The sequence below is a fragment of the Stegastes partitus genome, unplaced genomic scaffold (genome assembly GCF_000690725.1).
Source record: "Stegastes partitus isolate 25-593 unplaced genomic scaffold, Stegastes_partitus-1.0.2 Scaffold96, whole genome shotgun sequence".
Classification (NCBI taxonomy): domain Eukaryota; kingdom Metazoa; phylum Chordata; class Actinopteri; family Pomacentridae; genus Stegastes; species Stegastes partitus.
The window spans coordinates 493200-516140 of NW_007577827.1; the positions used below are offsets into that span (position 1 = coordinate 493200).

General features: G+C 37.8%; 1 protein-coding gene across 2 annotated transcripts in view; it reads left to right on the forward strand.

The window, feature by feature from the left end:
• rxfp2a (relaxin family peptide receptor 2a) overlaps positions 1–22667 on the forward strand; it is a 56552-nt gene extending 33885 nt beyond the window's left edge. The window contains exons 9-20 of one of the 2 annotated variants that reach the window (XM_008277346.1): positions 2816–2890; positions 4007–4078; positions 8199–8270; positions 8723–8797; positions 12875–12946; positions 13244–13315; positions 13408–13637; positions 15585–15730; positions 17699–17794; positions 18512–18680; positions 20676–20894; positions 21078–22667. In XM_008277346.1, coding sequence (XP_008275568.1) covers positions 2816–2890; positions 4007–4078; positions 8199–8270; positions 8723–8797; positions 12875–12946; positions 13244–13315; positions 13408–13637; positions 15585–15730; positions 17699–17794; positions 18512–18680; positions 20676–20894; positions 21078–21343 — 1564 coding nt within the window. In that variant the 3' untranslated portion in view covers positions 21344–22667. Of the gene's footprint in view, positions 1–2815; positions 2891–4006; positions 4079–8198; positions 8271–8722; positions 8798–12874; positions 12947–13243; positions 13316–13407; positions 13638–15584; positions 15731–17698; positions 17795–18511; positions 18681–20675; positions 20895–21077 lie in introns of those variants that run through there. The other variant, XM_008277347.1, reaches the window with a different exon arrangement.
• Positions 22668–22941: the final 274 nt, after the last annotated feature.

Here is a 22941-nt window from a genome sequence, read left to right on the forward strand (position 1 = left end):
TTTTGTAAAATGTCACCTCATGCATCCTCACTTATGTGAAAAGATGTCAGTTATGTTAGAAATTAAAAGTTCAGCGTGGACTGCTATGTAAACTACATTTTATATTTGTTTCTGTTTTTATAAAAGAAAGTATGTAGAAATTATTATTTTAGCTATTTCATGTTAGCATGTTGTCACATATCCAGGCAACATTGAACAGATCTCACTGTTTATTGTAAATTTCACTGTTCTGTTCAAGCAGTTAAGAACTTTTGATGTTACATGTTCCAAAATACTCGATAGTTCTTATAATTCATCTTAATATTTGTCCATGAATCCAACTGTCTCGCTGCTATAGAACTGTTTGTTTAACAGAGTTTCTGATTTCAAACATATTACATTGTTATTATTTTCAGATTTTTTAATAATTTTTTTTAATGCAGTAAATTACATTCATAGCCATAAAGTACCTGAATGCTCGGTTGGTCTCCCTTTTAAATCAAAGTCACAGCTACTATGTTTAGACGGTACAATTAAAAACCACTGTTGAACAAAGCAGAGCGTCTTTTAAAGCAGAGGTGAGTGCTGGGTTTCATCATACTTGTGTGAGCCTCTCAGCATTCCCTACACAGATTAAGTTAGAAAACCCCAGTGCAATAAACGAATGAAACAACAAATATAAAAGTCAAACTTCCTGCAATTCCCGGGGAAGCTGTCAGTATTACAGCGTCTCCTTCCCTTCCACTTTCTGTAAACCTACAAAGTCTTTGAACTGTTTATTGCAGGAGGCATATTCGGTTTCTTAGTTAAACAATCCTGATGCATTTTCCCGCTTGATCTCGCATGTAAGCAAAAGATGAAGTTCTTATGTAAGTGACACAGAATGACAAGTGAGCATTGTTGGGAAACTGTCCGTGTCAAGTGAATCGACGAATAACAAAGGAAAACAGATTTTTTTTGTCGACAAACAGTAATTTCCCACTCCAAGTCTGACAAAGATTTAAAATCACAGTATTTTGCATTGATAAATAAATAGTCTAGTGAAGACTTTTATTTTGTTTTTGTTTTGAATTTATTCCAGCATTTTTCATCACAAATGAAAACATCATCTTAAAAAGTTGGCTGAATCTCTGAAAAAATGTACGAGTTTCAGAATATCTTGTGATCTGCCTTCCTTTTGCTTTACTGATAACAGCATTGTCGAGTTATTGTCAAACCTGATAACCCATCTTATGTCAGCATGATCCAACAATCGTCCAAAGAGCTTCTTTTGATGTCAGGAATATTTCGATTCCTCCTACATCTTCAAGTGTCTCCGTAAAAGTTGGGGTTATGTGTCTGTGGAGGAATGTTCACAATCTTGGGTTTGAGTTTCAAAGATCTGAGGTGTGTTTGGGCTCGTTGTCCTGCTGCAGTATGACTCATCCTCCACAAAGATGCAAACCAGAGGATGCAGCATGTCTCTGAAAAACAGAGTGCTGCTACTCCTTAGTCAGGATAAAGTTGATTCAGTGCAGGTGTCCAGAGCAGCAGAACACCCCCGACATGAATAATCCCACCACCATGTTTCATTGTGGCTGTCATTTTTTCTCCTGTTTGTTTCCTGACACTGATACAAATCTCTCACTTGAATTCATCAGTAAATAAGACTTTTTCCATCATCTACTGTAAAATGTCAGTATGTATTTGAAGCATTTGACCCTGTTTCTCCTTTCAGTAGTGGTTTGACGACACTCCTGTGAGATCACCACTGGATATTTTCCTTTTGTGAAGACTTTTGCTGATTGAAGTCTTACATTCTTTGTTTAACAAACTCTGTATCTGTGATGAAGCTGATTTACTATCTCTCGGTGTACGGAGCTTGATTGATGTTGTGAATTTGCACCCAGAGTTGATGCAGAGTCTTTGGTATTTCTGTTTATTTTACAAGTCATAGCTTCTCGTGATTTTAAAAAAATTCAGATTATTTTCAAAGATGTGCCTGGAATGTTGTTTTACTGTGGTTGAGTTGACATCCTCAAAGCGATCTCCCTCACAACATTAGAGAGGCAGCTGCATGCGAGGCAAAGTAGCATTTTTATTTTTAAAATGAGTTTGTTTCATCAGTCATCTGTAAAAAAACAAAAAACAAAGAATAATCAGCCAGAACTCTAATGAGCCAACCCCAGTGCAGTGTAATTCGTTGGCGATCTTAATACTCAGTGGCTATAAATGTGTCCTGATGGTCAATTTGTTCGAATGCAATAAAGTGCTTTGATATCATGCTATAACCAAGCTCAGTTTGAATAAAGCACCACACCAAGTGGGCGCCTCTTTCTAGGTATTCATTTTGGGTAATTGATTTAATTTAAGGCTTTGTTTTAGTTAAATAAACTCACTGTGAGATAATTAAAATGTACGTACTCAATTTATTCTAAGAAATTCACAATATTATTCCCTGTCTTCCAGTTCAGAACAAGTCAAGACAATAGGTGTTGATGTGATTTCAGTATCTGACATTTCATATAGCATGTGAACAACTTTGATTCCATACAAACATTCTGTTGTTGTTCCCCTTCAATGATGGATCTGGATTTGTCTCAACCTGCTGTACGTCTGACTCAAGCAGAAAGAGTTAGTCAGTTAGCTGTATGAGAAGAAGTGTTTCAAATGCGTTCCTGCTCCTGAACTTCTGCTAAAATTACCTCCAATTAATTTCTTGTTATCCACCTTATTAGTCACGGTGCTATTATAGCAGTAGCCTCCTAATGTTGGATGTGCTTCCGTCTGTTTTTCAAAGAAAGACATCGTCTCATGCGTGTTCAGAGTTTAACCTCAGTCGTCTTTCTGTCCTCAGATCAATGGTGAACACCTCACTGCAGCAGCTCCCTCATCCGAGCTTCTGTCAACACATGCCTGCCTTGGACTGGCTGTGAGTCTGCTCTGACAGTGTACTTGTGTGTATGCAGGTGTGTAGTGCATGTGTGTGTATGTTTTGTGCAGTAAAGAATTTTGCTCGATGTGTGGATGTGTGTTGGTGTGCATACTTTAAAAACAGAATGAGACTGGTAGATAGAGGGGAAAGCTGACATTAATATGGTCAGATGAGCGCTTCTCCTGACTGAGTGGTGTCTTCAGCTGATATCACTGGTCAGTCGGCTCGACCGGCTCTTTTTGGTCAGAGTGGAGAGTAGCAGTGTGATGAGTCCGACACTCACAGTGACCTCATGTTAGCTGGATGTCTGTGTGCTAACAGCATGCTTCCTCTCAGCACTCACACAACTTATTCAAATTCCAAAGCAAATTTGTACCAAATTCCAGTCGAATATCATATTTTGTTCCTTCTTTCAATCTTATTTAGAATAGATTTTAATAGAAGGCATTTTGATAAAAAATCAAGTGGACTCATACGTATTATACAGTCGTCCTCAAATTTATTCATACCCTCCCATTGAAGAAGGAAAAAAACAGCTGTCACTGACAGATTGACAGTGATAGCTGTTTTTGTTCAGGTTACTAATTGACAAAAAAAAAAAAATTAATGAAAAAAAATTTGATGAAAATCGTGACATTGCTTTTGAATTGTGGTTCAAAGGAAAAATAAATAAATAAAACAAGCAAACAAGCATGATGGGACCCGTAAACTAATATTTAGTTGAACAACCCTTTGAGCCAATCACTGCAATCAAATGTTTTCTGTAACTCTCAGTCAGACTTCTGCACCTGTTGACAGGTGTTTTGATTTTGACCCACTGCTCATCAGCAAAGTGCTTGAATTTGTCTGGGACAGTGTTTTTTTTTATTTATTTTTTTATTCTTTTCAATCTCAATTCAAAAGCAATGCCGTATTTCACTGAATAATAAAAATTGTATTTATTATTACTTTTTTCAGTTTCTCGTTGTTTGAGTGACTATTGTGAATTTTGCCTTTTCTTTAATGGAATGGTATCATAAATTTGAGGACAACTGTACATATTATATATTTACATGTGATCTCTTGTTTCTTTGTTTACGTTTCATCCTCTTTGTCCCTTTTTTCTGCTCTCAGGGATCTTGAGGGAAACCAGATTCAAACTCTTAACTACTCCATCTTAAAGACGTGCAGCAAGCTTGAAGTTCTGTGAGTATCCCACTTTAAAACATCATTAAAACCACAATGCCTTAAACACATTCTTTTCCAGGACTTCTAAGTGATGTTTCCGTCCCATTTAGGGAGGTTATGAAACTTATCAACCACAACTTTTAATTAACATTTTGATGAAGCCACATCAGACATTAGTGAACAAAGAACTTAAAGGATAAAGTCAGCACTTAGGTTTCTGAAAGTGATTTATGACAGATTGTCCATTTCCTTTTTGTTCCAATGAAAACAATTTTTAGAACTCTGTATGTTTTGCTGAGGATATTTTACACACCACTGAAAGGTTTTTGTGTTCGGAAAGGTGGACTCAGCATTTCTTACATGGTATGGAAAACTGCAGGTTTAAACTTAAAACCTGTTGTCAACAAGCCAACAGGAAAAAAGTTTGTGTTCACTGTAAAAGCTGTTAGATTTGTGCTTCCTCAATTGGGGAGAGAGGAGTGATTTCTCTCCCTCCATGTTGAGTAAGGTCTGTTCACTGTTGCATGAACACACATTCATCTCCATATTGTTAACAACAATAATACGTTTACAGACCAGCCAGCAGTGTGTTTGTTATCTTATGCAAGGGTAGAATATCAGCAACTAAAGTTATTATCCCACAAAAACTGTCCTGTAGCATGTGTGATGGTATCACTGCAGCTCACATTTAATACAAAATTAGATAACTTGTTGACAGATTGGATACGTCTGAGGTCTAGCAGACTGTGATGCTGCTTCAACATGTGCATCGTGTTGATTATGGGACTCCCATTCCAATGCAAATATGTGTGTATTTGTTTAAGTTTTGCATCTTTGGAGCCCTGTGGAGCATGCATTATCTGGTTTTGATATCTCTGTTGTGTTTCAAGACTAACATAAGTAATGACGGTCTTTTGTTTGTTTTCATCAATTCTACATAGAGTTTGGTTTGCTTGATATTTCCTGCATTACTGTGAATTAATCAAGACAAGCAAATTAAACTTCTGAAGAGATTTGAAAAGTTTTCATTTGAGTCCTTAACAATGCTGTTTTCTCCACTTTGTTTTAGGTTCAGATTCTCTCACTTTAAACCTCCTCTTCATGCACAAACACACACACAGACACACTTGTGTACTTTTATTCACTTGCTGCTTTTCCTTCACACTACGAAGAAACGAGTCAAAGAAGGAAACAAACAGCTGCAGCTCCTCTAAATGTGTGGGCATCTGCAAACTAGCAAGAGACTCCCAAACCTGTAGGCACCGACAAATGATTAATGCTATAATACGTCTTCATGTAGAACTTGTCAAAGCAAGAGTAAAGTGTTAGAATAAAATCTCACAGTATTGTCCCCCAGAGGGAGAAGTTGTGATTGGCTCAGCAAAACATAAAAGAAAAACAAGAACATATGAGACAAGTAATGTGGTAACAACAGGATACTATTGAGGTTAAGTCTTGTGTATTCTGTATTTAAAAACTTTAAAGTATGAAGTACACTATAGTACACAAATTAAAAAAAAAAACAAATACATTATCTAAAATCTGTATCAATCCACATAAAATAATAATAATTAAAAAAAACAATAAATCAATTAAATCCCTGGAGTTGTTGCGGTTTCATATATACATTTTGTAAGGTCGCAGCTTCAGTTCAAATGAGTCAGGTTAATCTCCATAATTAATATTACTGCAGGGTCTCAGCTTATGTATATATTATAGCCAGGTAAAGTAGCATTTTATATAATTTTTGCATGGATTTAATTTAATTTAATATGTAAATTACACAGGTAAAAGCACATCATAAATAACACTGAAGGGTCCTAAGCCCAAGATTTGAAATTGTAACATTCATTCATGTCTCTAATTGTAGTCTGTTTTTGTTTTACTGGAAAGCACTTTGGTGTGACAGCTTTTATATTTAATGTTCTGTATAAAAAACAGTGACTTGATTTTACTAAAAGCAAAGCATAACACTTCAAAACAAAAAATACTGGAGATTTGTCACCTTTGGAGCCACATTACACACATCACAGTATATTATATATGAATAATTCAATGTTTTATGGCACTTATAAATATTAAATAGATAGAATCCAATTCCTACAGGGTGTTGATGAGATGACAGAGGCCCAACACCAAATTCTTTTTCTCCAAATGTGGCTTTCTCAAGCAGTGATTAGCCTCACAGGGGTTCACTGTAGGCTGAGAGTTAGTGGCAGACAGTAGGGGGAAAATTATAGTTTGTTTTAAATAAATGCATGTGTGACATTTTCATATTCCTCAGATGAAAACAGAACATGCATCAGTACTAGCGCTGGGCCTCAACATGACTCCACAACTTTACCACAATTATCGTCCAAGGAAACGTCGAGATCTAAAATTAGAACCTAAATTATAGTCATCAGCCTGAGGAAAAGGTATTCTGACTAGATCCAAGGCTGTTAATCGTGTTGCAAGCTGAGGACAAGCGTAGACATCAAGCAGTTGACAGGCACAACAAGAAAGACCACACACATACACATCACGAACCAGCTAGAAAAACAAGTCTGTTCTGATTTTCAGGCTGTGTGGCAGCATTAATGATCAATAAATGTTTTAAAACCTGGAAAATGTGGCTTTCTCTGCTTTTAAAATAGTGATTTTGCTTTAAAAACAAACAAAAAAACATTATTTGCGTCTAGGAGGGGGGATGACGGCTGGAAGAGGGGGTAACACTGCAAGAAAAAACAAAGAATTTCTGGGATAAAAGTTTCATTTTAGAGAAAAAACCTTTGCAAAGCTAAATCAACGTTATCATGCTCCAGACGGTGCTGGTAATCAGGAAAGGTCACAGACAGACAATAATACAAAACATGACTTTGCATTTGTCGTTTGCATTGTGGTTCCTGATGCACAAAAGTTTTTATCTCATTTGAATCAGTATGTTGTTTTCTTCTGAATAGGTCCAGTTAATGACAATGTCTCTGCGATGCTTGTGCAGATGTAGTGATTCTGGGCTAAAATCACAAGTATTTCCCTGTTGCTGAATTTGATGGCAAAGTGAAGTTTGATTAGATCTTCGACTGCGTGCATGGTACTCTGCAATGACTTCTGTAAGTTCATGAGGTTGATCCACAAACAAAACAGACACAATTTATTATTTTTCTCATAAATTTGTGACTTAAAAATCAAAAACTCTGACTGTACTTCTCAAAATATTATTGATTTTCACTGGATCTGTAGTTATTTTGGGGTTTTTTTGTTGTTTTTTTCACCTTACAATAGCCAGAATATGCCAGCGTAAAGAGGAGTCTCAAGCTGCCTGTGAATTTCATTCAATCTACTGCTGTTTTATTCTTACATATTTAGAAGTTTTCATACACAGGCTGGTGTTTCTTGACGTTCAGTGCCATGCCAATCAGTTATAACTTACAACCTTCACTTAAAGGTCTTGTCTTTTTGTTGGAATCTTCTACATTTTTTTTTTAATACACATATTCCTTCCTGAAGCAGAGAAATGGGTTTGTGAACTACATCAGCAGTAACTTTATCTTCTGTTCAACCCTGGATTGATTCAGAGAAGAAGCCTTGACACTGACCTTCCTACAACACATTCACACTTGACTGGGGTCAGAATAGGTGAAACAGACATTCAGGAGAAACAGCTCTAAGCTCTCCACTCATGTCTTTCACCTTTCTGCTGCAGAATGAGCGTACAGTTTGTACACCGTGTCAATTAGAGTTCACCTTTCCTTGCTGAAGCGTCATGTTTTCTATCAGAAGAAATCTGTACAGTAAATAGGTTTTTGACAGGAGGGTTGACAGGTGGACCCTGAGCAGTGAGCCGCACTCGCTTCTCCTTTATTGGAAGATGCCCGCGAGCAAAGTATTTATCTGCCATCTGCTCTGGTGTTGATCTCCAGTTCAGGGCAGCAGCTGAGTGTGAATATGAGAATAGATAAGAAAAGATGTTAGTTGTCTATTTTTTCCAGGCAGAGCTGTTGAGTTAGTTCTGATCCTGTATTAACAGAAGTTAATTGGTAGTCATGCTGCTGCAAATGAGATCGCATCCGGCCACAGCAAGCGTCCACCGCGGGGAACTGAAACAGCACTTTGCAGCTCTCTGCATGGTTTCTGACAGCACTTCTATCTTGTTCAGGTTACTGATGGACAACAGGATCAGGAGAGTCCCTGAAAACACCTTCCAGTCTCTGTGGAAGCTGGCTGAACTGTAAGTGCCAATTTGTGTCATATTTGCTTTTCTGATCACATAATCAGTTCAGTTTATATCAGCTGGCAGATGCTTTGGCTGTAATCAATCACTGGCTTTTCAGTGGAGATTGAAAGTTATCGGAAAATCTTTAAATCCTCTGTAGGCACGAGTGGGTTGGTTTTTATTACTGCTGATGAAAATGGGTTTTTCATAGCCTTACTCAAATTTAATCATTTTTTCTCAACCAGCAGCAACATTAAATGCATGTTCCTCAAGAAATTAAAGTTAGGAAAGAAAAGTCTGGAGATGAACAACTTTGCTGAATTCTATCCAAACATCACATATCTACTTATGTTTTCAGACTTTCTCGTTGTTTGTGCTTGTTTATGATGTCCATGTTTGAAACTGACTATAGATATACTGTACGTCAAGTTTTTAATTTTGCTTTTTTTTTCTGTTTTCTTGTTGAGGAATCTGTCCACCAACAGGATCAAGGAGCTGCCAAAAAACACCTTTAAGAGTCTCTCCAAGTCCCTCCTTAAACTGTGAGTCGCTGGCAGTTTTGCCTCGAGCAAAGATGTGCTTCATAATGTGAAAACTATAACTGGAGCAGATTCGGGTGAAATAGAGTATATTTAGAGTTAAACCACTTTGTCCAGTTTTAAGGTAGGATTCAGGCAACATGACTTCGTTTTATTTTTAATGTCTCCCACTGGGAAGAAACTCAGAAAATCAATGGCAATATCACGAGGAACAAAAGAGTTTTTGTCCAGTAGTCGACCTTGATGTGAATCATTGGTTGGTGGACTGCTATTTGGAATCTTGAGTTTGGCATTTTAGCCATCTTAGTTTTGTGAAAGCAGAGGGGATGAGCGAGAAGTGGGTTTGACCGATAACTCAAAAACACATGTGTGCCCATACAGTAGTGACTTGCCAGTCACAAAGTAGCCATACTTGAAGAATACCTCTGCTTTACTCTAAATGGGATCAGCATTTATGAATTGCAAGCAACGTAGATTATAAAATCATTAGGAAAATGTTTCCAGGGGTAAAAATGAATGAATCAATAAAAAAAAAACAAGCAGGTGAGAGGTAGAGTCATTTTCTCATAGTTTTCTGTGCAATCAGATTTCTATTTGAAACCAGAGGAGCCGCCCCCTGCTGGTCATTAGAAAGAATGCAGGTTTCAGGCACCTCTTAGAGGCCACATCTATCTTTTATGTGCAATATGTGAGAAAATCAAACAAACTAGTCCACAAGCAATATCAAAAAAACTATGTCACACAAAATAATAAGTAATATTGTTAATATACAGCATAATGCAGTTAAAATAAGCTTATCCACAGCCATTTGCAACAACTAAGCAATCACAGGGGTCTTTTTTTTCCCCATAAATTTCAGATATCATTTGCATACTTCACCTTACAAACCTTTTGCTTGCAATTGAAACAGTGTGGTGTTGCTACTCGTAATTAATTAAATGATCTTATTACTTCCTCTATCACTCGTGAAAAGTATTACGAGTCGTGAACAGACTTATCAAAAATGGAACAGACGGTCCCCAAAGACTGAAAGCTGTGCTGTAATATTTTGAATCATATTGTTCAAAACAATGTTAGGAACAACAACGAAGATGGCAGCTAAATTAGAGCTTTGTTCTGTTAGTTTCATCACAAGAGAGTCCACATGCACAACACCAGGAGCCAGGAAATGGAAAAACTTGACAGGAGTTCAGCAAGTGCAAAGCTGTGCAGCAACATTTCTGTTGTTCCCACAGTCTAAAATGCATGTTGCATACTGATGCCCTCAGCACTTTTTAGATGCAATGCCATTACAGAAGAAGCAACTAGAGTATAATACAGTGAGGAAAGTCCGTCTATCACATATTAGAGGCGACTCTTTGTTTTATCGCAGCTGGAGCCACAAGTTGGAGGCAAACAAAGATTTAAAGACAGACATGTGTCATTACATCTGTGCCGTTCATACAGAGAGTTGTCCAACTCAAAGTGTAAAAAATTCAGCAGCATGCTTAGTTTTTTTTTTTAAGTGAGCAGGTTTTGCTGGAATAGATGAAAGTTATGTTGGCTCATAGAATCAGTTCCTTTTAATACCACATGTCCATGGTACTTACACATTACAGCTACAATGTTTGCTGTGGAAAAATGATGCATTTGTCCTCAAGAGCTGCTGCTCATCTGATACGGTTCGTCCTCTGGGTACAACAAGATTTATGGGACTGCATCTGCACAGTTAAAACATCTGACCTTCATCTACGCATGCTCATTCCTTTCACGTATTACATCGTACTAAGTTTTCTCTGCTTCTTCTTTATGGAACAAAAAGGAAACCATTAACATAGAAATGGAGACAAAGATGAAGTTGCAGCTCCTTGTAGCAGCTGTTGTTTATGTGGGAGGAGGAAGGAAAGACCAGCAATACATTTAGTCAGAGTGCTGCCTCATAAATAATTCTATTACAAGTTAAATAAGCTCTGAACTGTTTATTCATTTTTCATCTTTAGTGGTGACTGAGGAATTGGAAAACAAATCACTTCTAGTGGAAACATGTAAGATACATAGAGTAGTTACACTAGTTTGTATAGAAGAGAAGGAAAGTCTCCCGCTTTAAATCAAGTCTGACACAGTTTCAGACAGCTAGCACTGGCCTCATGCAGTCTGTTATTATGCTTGTTTGGTCTGTTCAGTCATCACATGTGGCTAAAGAGTATTTGGATTTGTGGTTTCTGTAAATGGTGCACGGCATTACCAACTGTGTTGTCTGTTTCAGCCTGCTCTACGATTTAACTGCAGTAAAGTATGGCATAAATGTGACAAGCTTGGAAAAACCGCACCATAAATCTTAATTTTCCACTTACTTTAATTGAAAACAACCCCCAAATATGTCTTAGACAGACAGCGGTAGATTAAATGTAGTGAAGAGGTAATTGTATATTAATCAACTATTTGCCTTTGGCTCACTATGTTGTTGCAAATTAGTAAACATCATCAAAACTTTTAATCAGTGCAACTGAAATGAGACACGGTAAACTTACCATCAGAATGTAATCTACCAGGGATAATGATGATGATCTCTCTCACACTCATGCACTCAAACATCAGTGTAAGCAGTTAACATTTGTTATACTGATGCGTAAAACCATTGACATTTCCCTCTCAAGGACGGAAGCATTCCCACTGTTGCTACAGGATTATTTAGGTATAATTATGACCATAGCTGAGACTAAACTAGAGCAAAGAAAAAGCAGTGACTGTCCACTGAAACAAGCTCCTTCAATTTTCACATGTGCAGGTTAAAAAAATGTGTAATTTTCGCCTGGTTGTATTTAAATCTAAAAGCACATCACTTTAAAATGCAATAGAAAACGTCAGTGGTCTTTACTTGCCATCATGTGAGTTATGCTCCAAAGTGGGGCACTACATCAAAATGAGGTGAGGGTGCACAGATTGAATGTATTTGGAGTTTCGTGTTGTGAGAATAACTCACTCAAATCTGTTTATTTGGTCTGCTGGCATGATGCTCGTGCCAGCAGCGCTAAACATGCTTGTGATTTAAATGTCCCTGAAGTCACATTTAAAACAACAGCATGTGTTCATCTTGTCTTGTGAAGAGCTTAATACTCGATCCTCATTTGTCCTCGTCCTTCATCTGCGGCCGGACTGAAAAACACCAAAATAAACCCTGAGATAAACGCTGTGTAACAGCCTTGGGGTTATCTATTGGTAGCATGCTTGGGTGGATTAATCAGACTGTTTTTTGTTGTCGCCAGGCTCTGTTAGCAAAAATACAGCAGGGCAACTGTGTGTTGATTTATTACCTCTTAGGCCTCCACGCAGCCACTCCCTGCCTGCATGTGGCATCCCTGTAACTCCTGACTAATATACAACAATTTACCAATTCCAGGACTAAATTTTTGCCTATGTGCACCCTGCACATTTGTCCAAAACCAGTCCCACATTTTGCAGTACATGCACTTCATAACAGTCAAGTCCAGACCAGTTCTCTCACAGATCACTTCCAGTGTTGTCAGATGTGAGCTGATTTCGAAATATAAGGAAGAAATAAATGAACTCTTCCCCAGCATCTGGTTGATATGTTGCAGAGTTAGATGCTTTTCTGCAAAACAATACAGACTCTACCAGAACATATTACAGGTGCTGTAAGCAAAAAAGAAATGAGCAACAAAGTAATTTCAATCTGTGACTGGAGGCTCTGTTACTTTTCTTGCAGTTCATTTTGGAGCTATATGCCTTGGCATGCAGTGTATTACAGTCCTGCATTGAATTGCATATTAAAAATTCCAAATGGGGAAAAAGAAGTACAAATCGTGAATGAGAAAGTTACAGTATGCCGAGCAAGAGTGTCCGTATACTATATAGATATTGTAATTGTTTACTGCTATAACTCAATCTACTAAATGCAATGTAAAGCAGAGTGTGAAGTAATTGGAGTGGAGAATAAGTACACAGTGTATTCAGTGTCATGCAATCTGTTTCCCTAATTAAAAAAAGACAAAACCATCTGGATTTTTCTCTCATATAGACGTATAACATTTCATCCCGGTGAATTTTGTCGAGTTTGTCACCATCTGTTCCTCGTTGCAGAAACATCTCCTACAATCCTTTTCTCCGAATTCACCCGAGTCACTTCCACCACCTGACGCATCTCCAGTCTCTGTGAGTACACACACAGTTTCTGGCGTTTGCCTTTCTATTCGTGTGAGGACCCTCACTGCCACAATGCATTGCCTGTACCTCTCACCATCAAAACTACAGGCCTAATTCTGAACCTAATCTCAAGGTAATTCTAAGCTTGGTATTAAAAATCAGATAAGTGGTCCTTAAAAGTAATTAGAAATGTCCAGAATATAATGATTTCAAAACTAAAACTGGTCCTCACAAAGATGGCAATGCAAGTGCTCACAAACTTCTTGCTGCATCCTGTGTGGTAGTGAAATCTGTCGTTTTCTTCAGGGCACTGGAGGGGATTGAGATCGAAGATATTCACACAAAGCTGTTTCTGCCGATGAAGAACCTCTCCCACATGTACGTACGAATCAACACCAAGAATCCTCACACAGCTGCGAAATTGTGTCTCATTGTTTGTCTCACTCTGTCTCCCATCTCTCCTCTGCCAGCTACTTTAAGAAGTTCCAGTACTGCTCCTATGCACCTCATGTCAGGTCCTGTAAGCCCAACACAGACGGCATCTCGTCTTTCGAGGACCTGCTGGCTAACATAGTGCTGCGGGTCTCTGTCTGGGTCATGGCCTTCATTACCTGCTTTGGTAACCTCTTGGTCATCGGAATGAGGTCGCTGATCCGTGCAGAGAACAACCTGCACGCCGCCTGCATCAAAGTCCTCTGCTGTGAGTAAGCACACACCACCATAGACCCTCACAAAATAAAACTGAGCAAATATAGAAATGCCTGAATGAGAATGATTAACTATAATCTTAAATATTCTGTAATAGCGAAATGAGGCACTTGGAAGAGAAAAATTGCTTTACGTAGTCTTTCCAGTGCTTGGTGTCTATTGCAATAATCGAGCTAGAAAAAAAAGAAAGTAGGCCTAATGCTCGAGGACATCTACGCCCGACTTTCTAGGCAGCAATCCCATGAGTGTACATTTGAAGTAATTTACCAGACAGGCAGTAAAGTGCGAACTACTTGTATTGTGCAGTGAATAGAGTTTAGGTTCAAGATTATTGGCACATGCATTTAAAAGGTACAATTGCACATTTAAAAGGGAGTGAAATCTGCTCTGGCTCTCTCTCACTCAGCCAGTAAACTATATATAAATAGGAATAAATCTATGCATGAATGAGAACACTTTAAGGTGGGAGATTTCAGGCATGATTCAATATAAATAAAGTGCAATTGCCTCAGAAAACGTGAGAGTTGTTGGTCAAGAGCCAGACAAATCTTTACATAAACTCTGAATTTCTTACGGTCATAAAAGATAATTGCATTAGAAAAAAACCCACAAAACGGTATCTTGTAAACTTTACCAGTGATTTTCTCAAAACATAAATAGTCCTTCTGAATCTTTAGCAGTCATGCTATAATAAATATGTCATGGAGATGAGGGCTGTGAGCATTCCTGCTGTTTTTATTTGCTGTTTGTTTTTTTTTACTCAGAGAGATCTGTCACAGATAATCATGTTAGTTTTATAAAGGAGGGTAAAATAACTTGCAGTGGGAAAAAAAATGTGGGTCAAACATCCTGAAATACTGCTGTATTTGCCAGTAGAAAATTCTTGGGTTACAGGTTACAGGTTGCAGCGTGCAGCGATTAGTGTCTTACTGGCTCATATAACTTTCTCTTCCTCTCTCTGTTCTCTTTGGCTTCAGGACCAAAACGATTCTTACACTTATTGCTGTTATTACTTGTTTAAATGACTCACTAAGTGTCAAAGTGGCCGTAGTAGTTGTTATGCATATGAATAACCTGAGGTAGGTTGGAGTTGAAGCATTAACTCACCTCATCTCATCTCACCTCATGATAAAGATGGAAGTGTAACATGAAGCAAACCACTCAGTTCCAACTAATGATTACACATAGCACAAAGGGTTTGCTATATAAGTCAAAGGCACTTAAAAAGACAAAAGGCTTTTAACAGTGTGTAAGTGCACAAAAGGCTTTTTTTCTAAAATAATCCATTCATCCATTCTGACTCACGTTTAATTAACATTTTAACATTTCTACGGCATTGTGCACTGTGTAGTTTTTTATTCTAGTCGGTTTTGTTTTCTTCAGTTTCCTTCTGTCAACTTTATTTCCATAACCTTGTCACACTCTCAGTCGCCCTCTCTGTGCCATGTGCTCGTCTTTTCTCCTTCTGGATTTTGAACATAACTCCAGGCTTCACTGCCTTTGCTTTGTTCTCCAGCCTTTATTCATAATAAATCTTTTCAAATACGACTGCAGCTTCAAACCTTGAAGACATAAGGAGTTTATTAATCTTATTATTCGGATTTCTAGTTGCACAGGCTATAACAGCAGCATTCCCACTGTTCTGTATGAAAGTTCTAAAGCAAAAAAAACAATGCAAAAGCTTCAGAAATTGAGTAAAGGTGACCTTCTTACTTCACAAATTCACCCAATGTCACCTGTTTACTCGCTAACCCACAAACCTGCACGCAGCAACAACAAAACATATTGTACATATGGTCTCCTGCTCTTAAGGGTAGAAATAATGACCTGTTTTGTGTATTTTAATGAAAAGTTTGTGCTTTTGCTGCAGGAAACGCCAGCAGCTGACAAATGGACTCCTTTACACAGAGCATGTTTGTGTGTGTGTCTTATCATCCAGGTGCAGACTGCCTCATGGGTGTGTACCTGTTTTTCGTTGGAGTGTTTGATGTAAAATTCCGCGGTCAGTACAATCGGAACGCCCTGCTGTGGATGGAGAGCATCGAGTGTCGGACCATCGGGTTCCTGGCCATGCTTTCCTCTGAGGTACTTTAACCCTATTCAGGACACCAGGCCATTTGGTTCAGGTGACAGGTATTGTTTTCTTATTTTTGAAGATTTTTTTTTTTATATAAAAAAAAGGACATTTGTCATGCAGTTGGAACCAAAAATACATCAACTTATCAGAAAATGTATTTAACATCGTATAAAAGTCTGTAATGAATACCAACAAATATTTTTCACATATTCTTTCTTGAGGTCCAATAGACCCCGAAAGACCTTCTACATATATGGCACCATGAAAGTCCTGAACAGGGTTAATACAGTGTTTGCATCCCTCTCACACATGTATACAGAGACATGTTAATTGGCTCTAAAACAGAGCCCGTGACACACAATAAATAAAGAGCTGTCAGTTGCACTTTCACACTCTTAACCTCATATCATGCGTTTTTCCCCCTTTTGGTTTTCTTTAATTAGCTTTAAGGTTGTTAAAATCCTTTTACACCTCGCTGACTGACAGTTTCTGCTTGTTCCAGCTCCTTCTATTTTTACACAGAGAGAAATACTCACACTCTGGCTTTTTATGTGCTTCTACCCTTTTCCCTTTTTAAAAATAGATGCATATATTTACACCTGAGTCCCACATCTTCTGTCTGGAACACACAAGATAAAGTGCTTTTTATAAATGTGTCATAAAATTGAAATATGCCAGATGTCTTATTGATATGTACATTTTTTAATTGCACCAGCGTACGGCCTGACATATGTGGTGTCTTTGGAAACTCTAGGATGAGCATTTTTAGGATTTAGGATTAACTTTTTTTTTTTTAATGAGTTTGTACATGGTTGGAATGTGCAACATAAGCTTGTAATAACTGACCAACTAGTGGGACAGTGAAAAAAGTGTGTCTGCATAAGCATAGACAAGTGAATATAAATTCAATGTTTACAAAAAAAACAACTCAATTTACCTTGAAATTCATTCAATTCTATTGCCGTCTTGTCTTGTTATAATCAGTCTGGCTGAGTCCAATCAGTACAATCTAGCTTGTCTAAACCACCCAGTTCTCCTCCAATCACAGTGAGCTTAATGTAATTGAATCTAGTCAGGCCAAGCTGAATATGAAAACACACATTTTCACACACTCATACACACACAACAAAAAAACAAACATATGAAGACCTACTGTTTTAGGGCACGAGAAGACAAAACCAACAGAAATGCACTGCACTGGTGTTGTCAGACTCTATGGATGCATCTTTCCATCTTTGTCTCTCCAATTTACAGCATTTACTGAAACACTTTGCCAGTACAACATCAACACTTTGTTTTCTAAAACTCACAATCTGTGATCTTCACTGAGTGCAACCCTAAACAGAATCTCTTTTATTCTCAGGTTACATCAAGTGTTTTGAAATAAGAGTGTTATAGCACTATATAGCAGTGTTGTTCTGAGTGGGCTGCTGTTTTTTTTTCTTTTTGAGTACAGAGACAAATATGCAGATGATGCAATACACTTTTCACCATTGGTTTCAAGATAGCTTGCCAAATGATAGCTTAGCAAAGTATCAGCACATCAATCATGGCAGTGGAGAAGAAACATGAATTTGAACAACACATTCTTTCAACTATGAAAAGGACGTGTTCAATCTCAACGTCACACACAGTGCGTTTGGTTGAGATGAATGTGAGCATAAATTTCAGGTGGTTTTAACAAAAGCACTTGAATGCACCAACAAGGAGAGGTTTCCAATCAGTCCTTGCCTGAGAATGCATTAGTGGACAGTGTAAATCTGAGTATGGCAACAATAAAGCAGATTGATGCTGCTGTGATCATTCATTAATTTAGTTTCAAGCCTCTGCAAGTTGATTCTTGTGTAATGCTTGTGATTAGTCAGATAATTTGTCTGTCTGAAAGGAAAACAAACAGATGGTATGCTTTGGAAAGTGTTCAGGAGGACTCTTAATGTACGTAGTTTGAGTTATAACGTGTCTTTATTTACCTTTAGGTGTCCGTTCTCCTCCTGACCTACCTGACTCTGGAGAAGTTCCTGGTCATTGTCTTCCCCTTCAGCAATCTGCGGCCAAGCAAACTTCAGACAGGGGTGAGTTAGAATTTTGTCTGAAGGATGTCTTATTTTCACAATCCAGAGTTTGCTGCCTACTTTACACTTTCACGTATAAAATAACCATGCATCCTTATAGCGTGAAAGCATTGGATTTACTCTTTAGTAATGGTATGTTCACAGCCAGTGCCCTTAGAATGACTCTCTGTTGCCTTTGCCGTAGCTACACTTAGAAATTCCAACAGAACCGATCGTGTAACAATAGAAAAACATGTGAATGTGTGGCGCAACATTTCAGCTTTTGGTCAGTGAGGGTTCAGAATACCAGCTTTATTTTTAGACTGAAAGAATCAAAAGATGTAACACTTGAAACTTGAAATGAACTCAGCTGAACATCTTCAAAACCTATCTTGAACAATGTGTTGAGCATCACTTCTGTTTTGTTTACTTCTGTTTTCGGGGCTTTTTCCACCAACACAACCTGATGTTAGTATGCTGTATGTTTGCTGTTGTTTATCTAACTAAGTTTGAATGTCTTTTCATAGGGGAGTTAGTTGTTATTATTAGCTAGCTAGTTATTATTACTAGAGCAGTGCTTTTTCAGGGAAATCTTAACTGCATATTCATTTACTATAAATGTTCCTTCCCCCATCTCATTAACAGAGAGTCTCTTTTTAACTGAATGTCAGCACATGTGGAAATAATTTTTTGTTGCATCTGAAATCCTAACAGCATCTTTTTGTGTCCTGGTGCAAGGTGGTCCTGGCTTCCATCTGGCTGCTAGGGTTCATTATTGCCGCCGTGCCCCTAATGAACGAAAACGTCTTCGGGAACTACTATGGACGTAATGGGGTCTGCTTTCCCCTGCACTCTGACAGGCAAGAAAAACCTACTGCCAAAGGATATTCCACAGGGATTTTTCTGGGTAAATTGAAGAAAAAGTTGTTGTATATTTTTTTTCCCCCTGAAAGCTTGTTATTACAGTAAATGTTAAGATTTACATATAAATTACACGGTTTGCAGGAAGGGAAATTCTATTTCGATAAACTAACAGAGCATTCAGTTTTGCATGATTTATATGTAAATGTATGTAGGGGAATACGTTACAAATTAAGTTTGACATTTAACATTTTGAGAAGACATTTGAAGCGTCATTGTTTCAGCTTAGACCTGAGCATCTTTTGCATTGGGTTTAGGTGTACAGGGCAAACACCAGGACTCTATCACCACTGTATCATGATGAGTCTGTGTTCTTACTGAGCTCCAGTGGGTGTGGAACCACAGTGAAGAATGAATTATGCTAATATTCTGTCTGAAAAGTGTGCTGGCATTTACATCATGGGGACTGGGCTGTTAATCTTTAGAATCCTTTGAATTAATCCATGAGGTAATGTTTTTTGGTGATCTTTTATCTCTAAAAAAATCAATGAAAATATAAGGAGGTTTGATTTACGTTACTTAAAGATGACTAAACATGCTCATATGGTGTTTGTACATGCCAGAAGGTATGTCATAAGCAAAAAAAAAAGAAAGAAAAAATACCAATGACAGTGAAAAACACAGTCAGAAAGCCAAAGTTTCATATGTAACAAACCTGAAGAACCAATCCTGGTAACATGCAGGGTGTGGGGCTTCCTGTGTCACTATTCTTCTGTATAATCAGGTTGCTGAGGTACTCCAATATTACAACTTGCCATTGTGTGGAGTAGTATTGTGTAGTAGTACTGTAACATCGTTTGAGCAGAGTCATAGGTGAGCTGGTGTACTTAAGTTGCAGCGAGCAGTAGGTAGGGATAGAGCCAGGGACGTCATAAATCTATACATATTTAAGGAGGCAACAACGTAGAGTTGTATCTCAGCCATTTTAAGGCAGGAAGTGAAAAAAAATTAGATGTGACTTTGAAACACAAAGTACCATGGGGGTAATTTGCCATGCAGCCAGCAGTAAAACAATTAATCTATGCAACAATCACACAGAAACAACAATAAATAGCAAAGAGATTATGATAAATAAATAAAACAGAAAGTAGATCTACTTGTTCAGCAGAGTAATGCCAGCAGGGACAAAAGAATAGTCGCATCTGTTAGTCCTGTTGGAAAGCCGCAGGAACTCACAAGTCAAGGGGTGGCTCTGATCCGTAAGGATTGAACAGGCCTTACCTAAAGTTCTGATTTGATACAGGGCTGAGAGGTCATTCAGGTTGATCCTTGCAATTTCGCTGCACAGTCTTACAGTTCTGATGTACTTTGGTCAGTGCTATGTGACTTTATCCTTATACTCTACTATATTTCATATATTTTTTGCTGAACTATATTTATTTCACAACTTATATAGTTCTTACTTTTTGATCAAGATTTTACATTAGCAACATATAAATAAATACAAACAATACTGTGAAAGATTAAGCCTGTGCTTCCCAACATTTTAGGCTTGAAAAAGTTAAAACCATGTCTGGTTGGGGTCCTCCTGTCCTATTAGTGCATGTGTTTACAGTTTTTAATTATATCATAAAGTTTAGAAGAAGGGGTAAAAAAACACAATCCAGATTTGTGTAGCAGAACTTTTGTTCCTACCACATTCATCATGTCACAGACAGTGATTTATCTTGTGAACATTTGCAGGCGACTTAAGTCCTGTGTTTGGAACCACTGGACCAAACTAGCTAACGAAATCTAATCTAATTAAAACTACCTCCTCAACCAGCTACAAAATTTAGATGATGTTCACACATTAGTGCATCTGTATTAAGAATTGAATATGTCATATATAACAATAATAATACCAGTGACAGGGCCATTTTTCTGCAGAACTATTATCTGTAGCAGTATAGAATTTCACTTCATTGTACTGATACTTTTACTCAAGTCTTATTGCTTCTTCTAGCACTGCATTCATGTGTTTAAATGTCCATCTCTTTAGGCCTTAACGTGGTGGCATTCCTGGTGATCGTTTTCTCCTACTCCAGCATGTTCTACTCCATCTACAAAACTGGCATCAATGCCACAGACCTGAGGAGCAGACTGCACAGAGATGTAGCTGTGGCCAACAGGTTTTTCTTCATAGTGTTCTCTGATGCCCTCTGCTGGATCCCCATATTTTTAGTGAAAGTCCTTTCGTTGTTAGAGGTGGAGATACCTGGTAAGAACTGAAACAGCCCTTTCTTAGACATTTTGCAGTTACTTTATCGTGTCATCAGTCACAAAGTCATCCTACACATCACTTTTCTACTGTTTGAAGTATTTTTTTGTGGTATGCTACTTTAAAATGTCAGTTGTTTTTTTGTTTTCTGTTTTTTCTCCACCCTCCTGTTTGCTCTGCTAGGCACAATCTCCAGCTGGGTTGTCATCTTCATCCTTCCCATCAACAGTGCCTTGAACCCCATCCTGTACACTTTGACCACCAGCTTCTTCAGGGAGCAGGTGGAAGTTTTACTCTGTCGCTGGCAGAGAAGGCACACCTCAAAGAAAGACCGCAAAAGCCTCACATCCTCCACAATCTTCATGGAGACGTCACGGGCCGCCTGCTACCAGCAACCGGCCTATCTCCAGCGGTTGTCACTGATCGGCGCTGACCCTCGCTACGCCTGAGAGAGCATGTTTTAACGAGACAGACTTCCAAGAGGAAATAATCAGCAATCACTGGGATGTTTCTTCATGCTCTGACATTTGTATTGTGATGCTTTCCCCCCTCCTGCATACACATACAGGGAGCATCTTGGAGTTTCTTACTCAAAGTCAGTCCAACATGTGAGGAACCATGGAGGAGGCCACAGTCTTTACGGATAATCTTGTGCTATCTGAGCTACAGTTGTCCCCATGTTTACATGCTCATGTGGCCACACATTAGATATTTTTCCATGTGAGGGTACAGTAAAATGAAAATACAAAGAACAAAAAGGTGGCTGAAAGGATGTAAGTATGTGCTGCACGTGTCACTGCACCCTGACGATGATCACACAAGACTTAATGTCCTCAGTCAAACAAGAAAGGTGCTTATTGGGTTTATGGAGCTGGAAGACAAGCGGCCGAATATCTGTTTTATCTCATAGTCCCAGGCTCTGTTTTTTATGAAGACTGAAGGATGAGGCTCATAGACGTGATGTTCATCAGACATTGAGCTGAGAAATGGGTGCAAAGATAAATGGTTTCATTCAAGAAGGAAAAAAAAAAGCATGAAATGAGTCTCAAAAGTGTAGCACTCAAACAGTGCTGATGCAATCATAATGCTGGACTTAAAGACATGAGAATGCAAATCAGCTTTTGCATTCTGTTTTACTTCAATGTTCAATTTTTTATATATTTCTTAATTCCATCTTCCAATTAAAATGTAAATTCTCAGTCAGTCAGTCACTGTAATTTTATTATCTTTAACAGCACAAATTGGAATAAAAAACCCAATTACAGGCATACTTTTTAATACTATCCAAATAATGAAAGACATTTACTGCCATCCCTTTGCTCTCACTGGACTGGATAAACATTTGGTTTAAGCCATGTTATATTTAATTTACTAATCCACAGGTAAGAATTTGAGTGACACTGTGCTTGTCACTTGGACTGTTCTGGTTGTTTTTGCCTTTTTGCCTATACATTGTTTTTTTTTTTTCTCTTTTGGTACTGATGGATAGTATGCCTTTTTACTTGAACTCAGTGGCAATCAACAACTAGTGGCAGAGAAAGAGAACAAGAGAAGAAAAGCTATGCAGGTGAAAAAAATAATGATGAAATAAGGACTATCATTTCCCATTATGCTGTATAAATGTGCATATGTTTATTTTTATTGTAAAAATTTGGTACATGAGATTGTTTTCTGTGTGTATGTTAAATACTGTAAATATTGTGTTTACTGCAGTTGGTTTCCCTCCAGAGATGTCTTTCTGACTGAAATTAAAAAAAGACGAACAAACATGAAGCATGTTTAAACAGTTTGGCCTTTTGTGTAAGCAATCAGCCGTCCATAAGTAGGCGTGATTAAGTAACTGGGTAAGGACTTTATTATTATTATTATTATTATTATTATTATTATTATTATTAGTAGTAGTAGTAGTAGTAGTAGTAGTATTAATATTATTATTATCACTTTCTTTCTATTACAACCAATATACAATTGTACAGTAAGTTATTGTTATTATTAATATTATTATTTACATTGGTATTAATACTATTCTCTTTATTATAATTTTGTT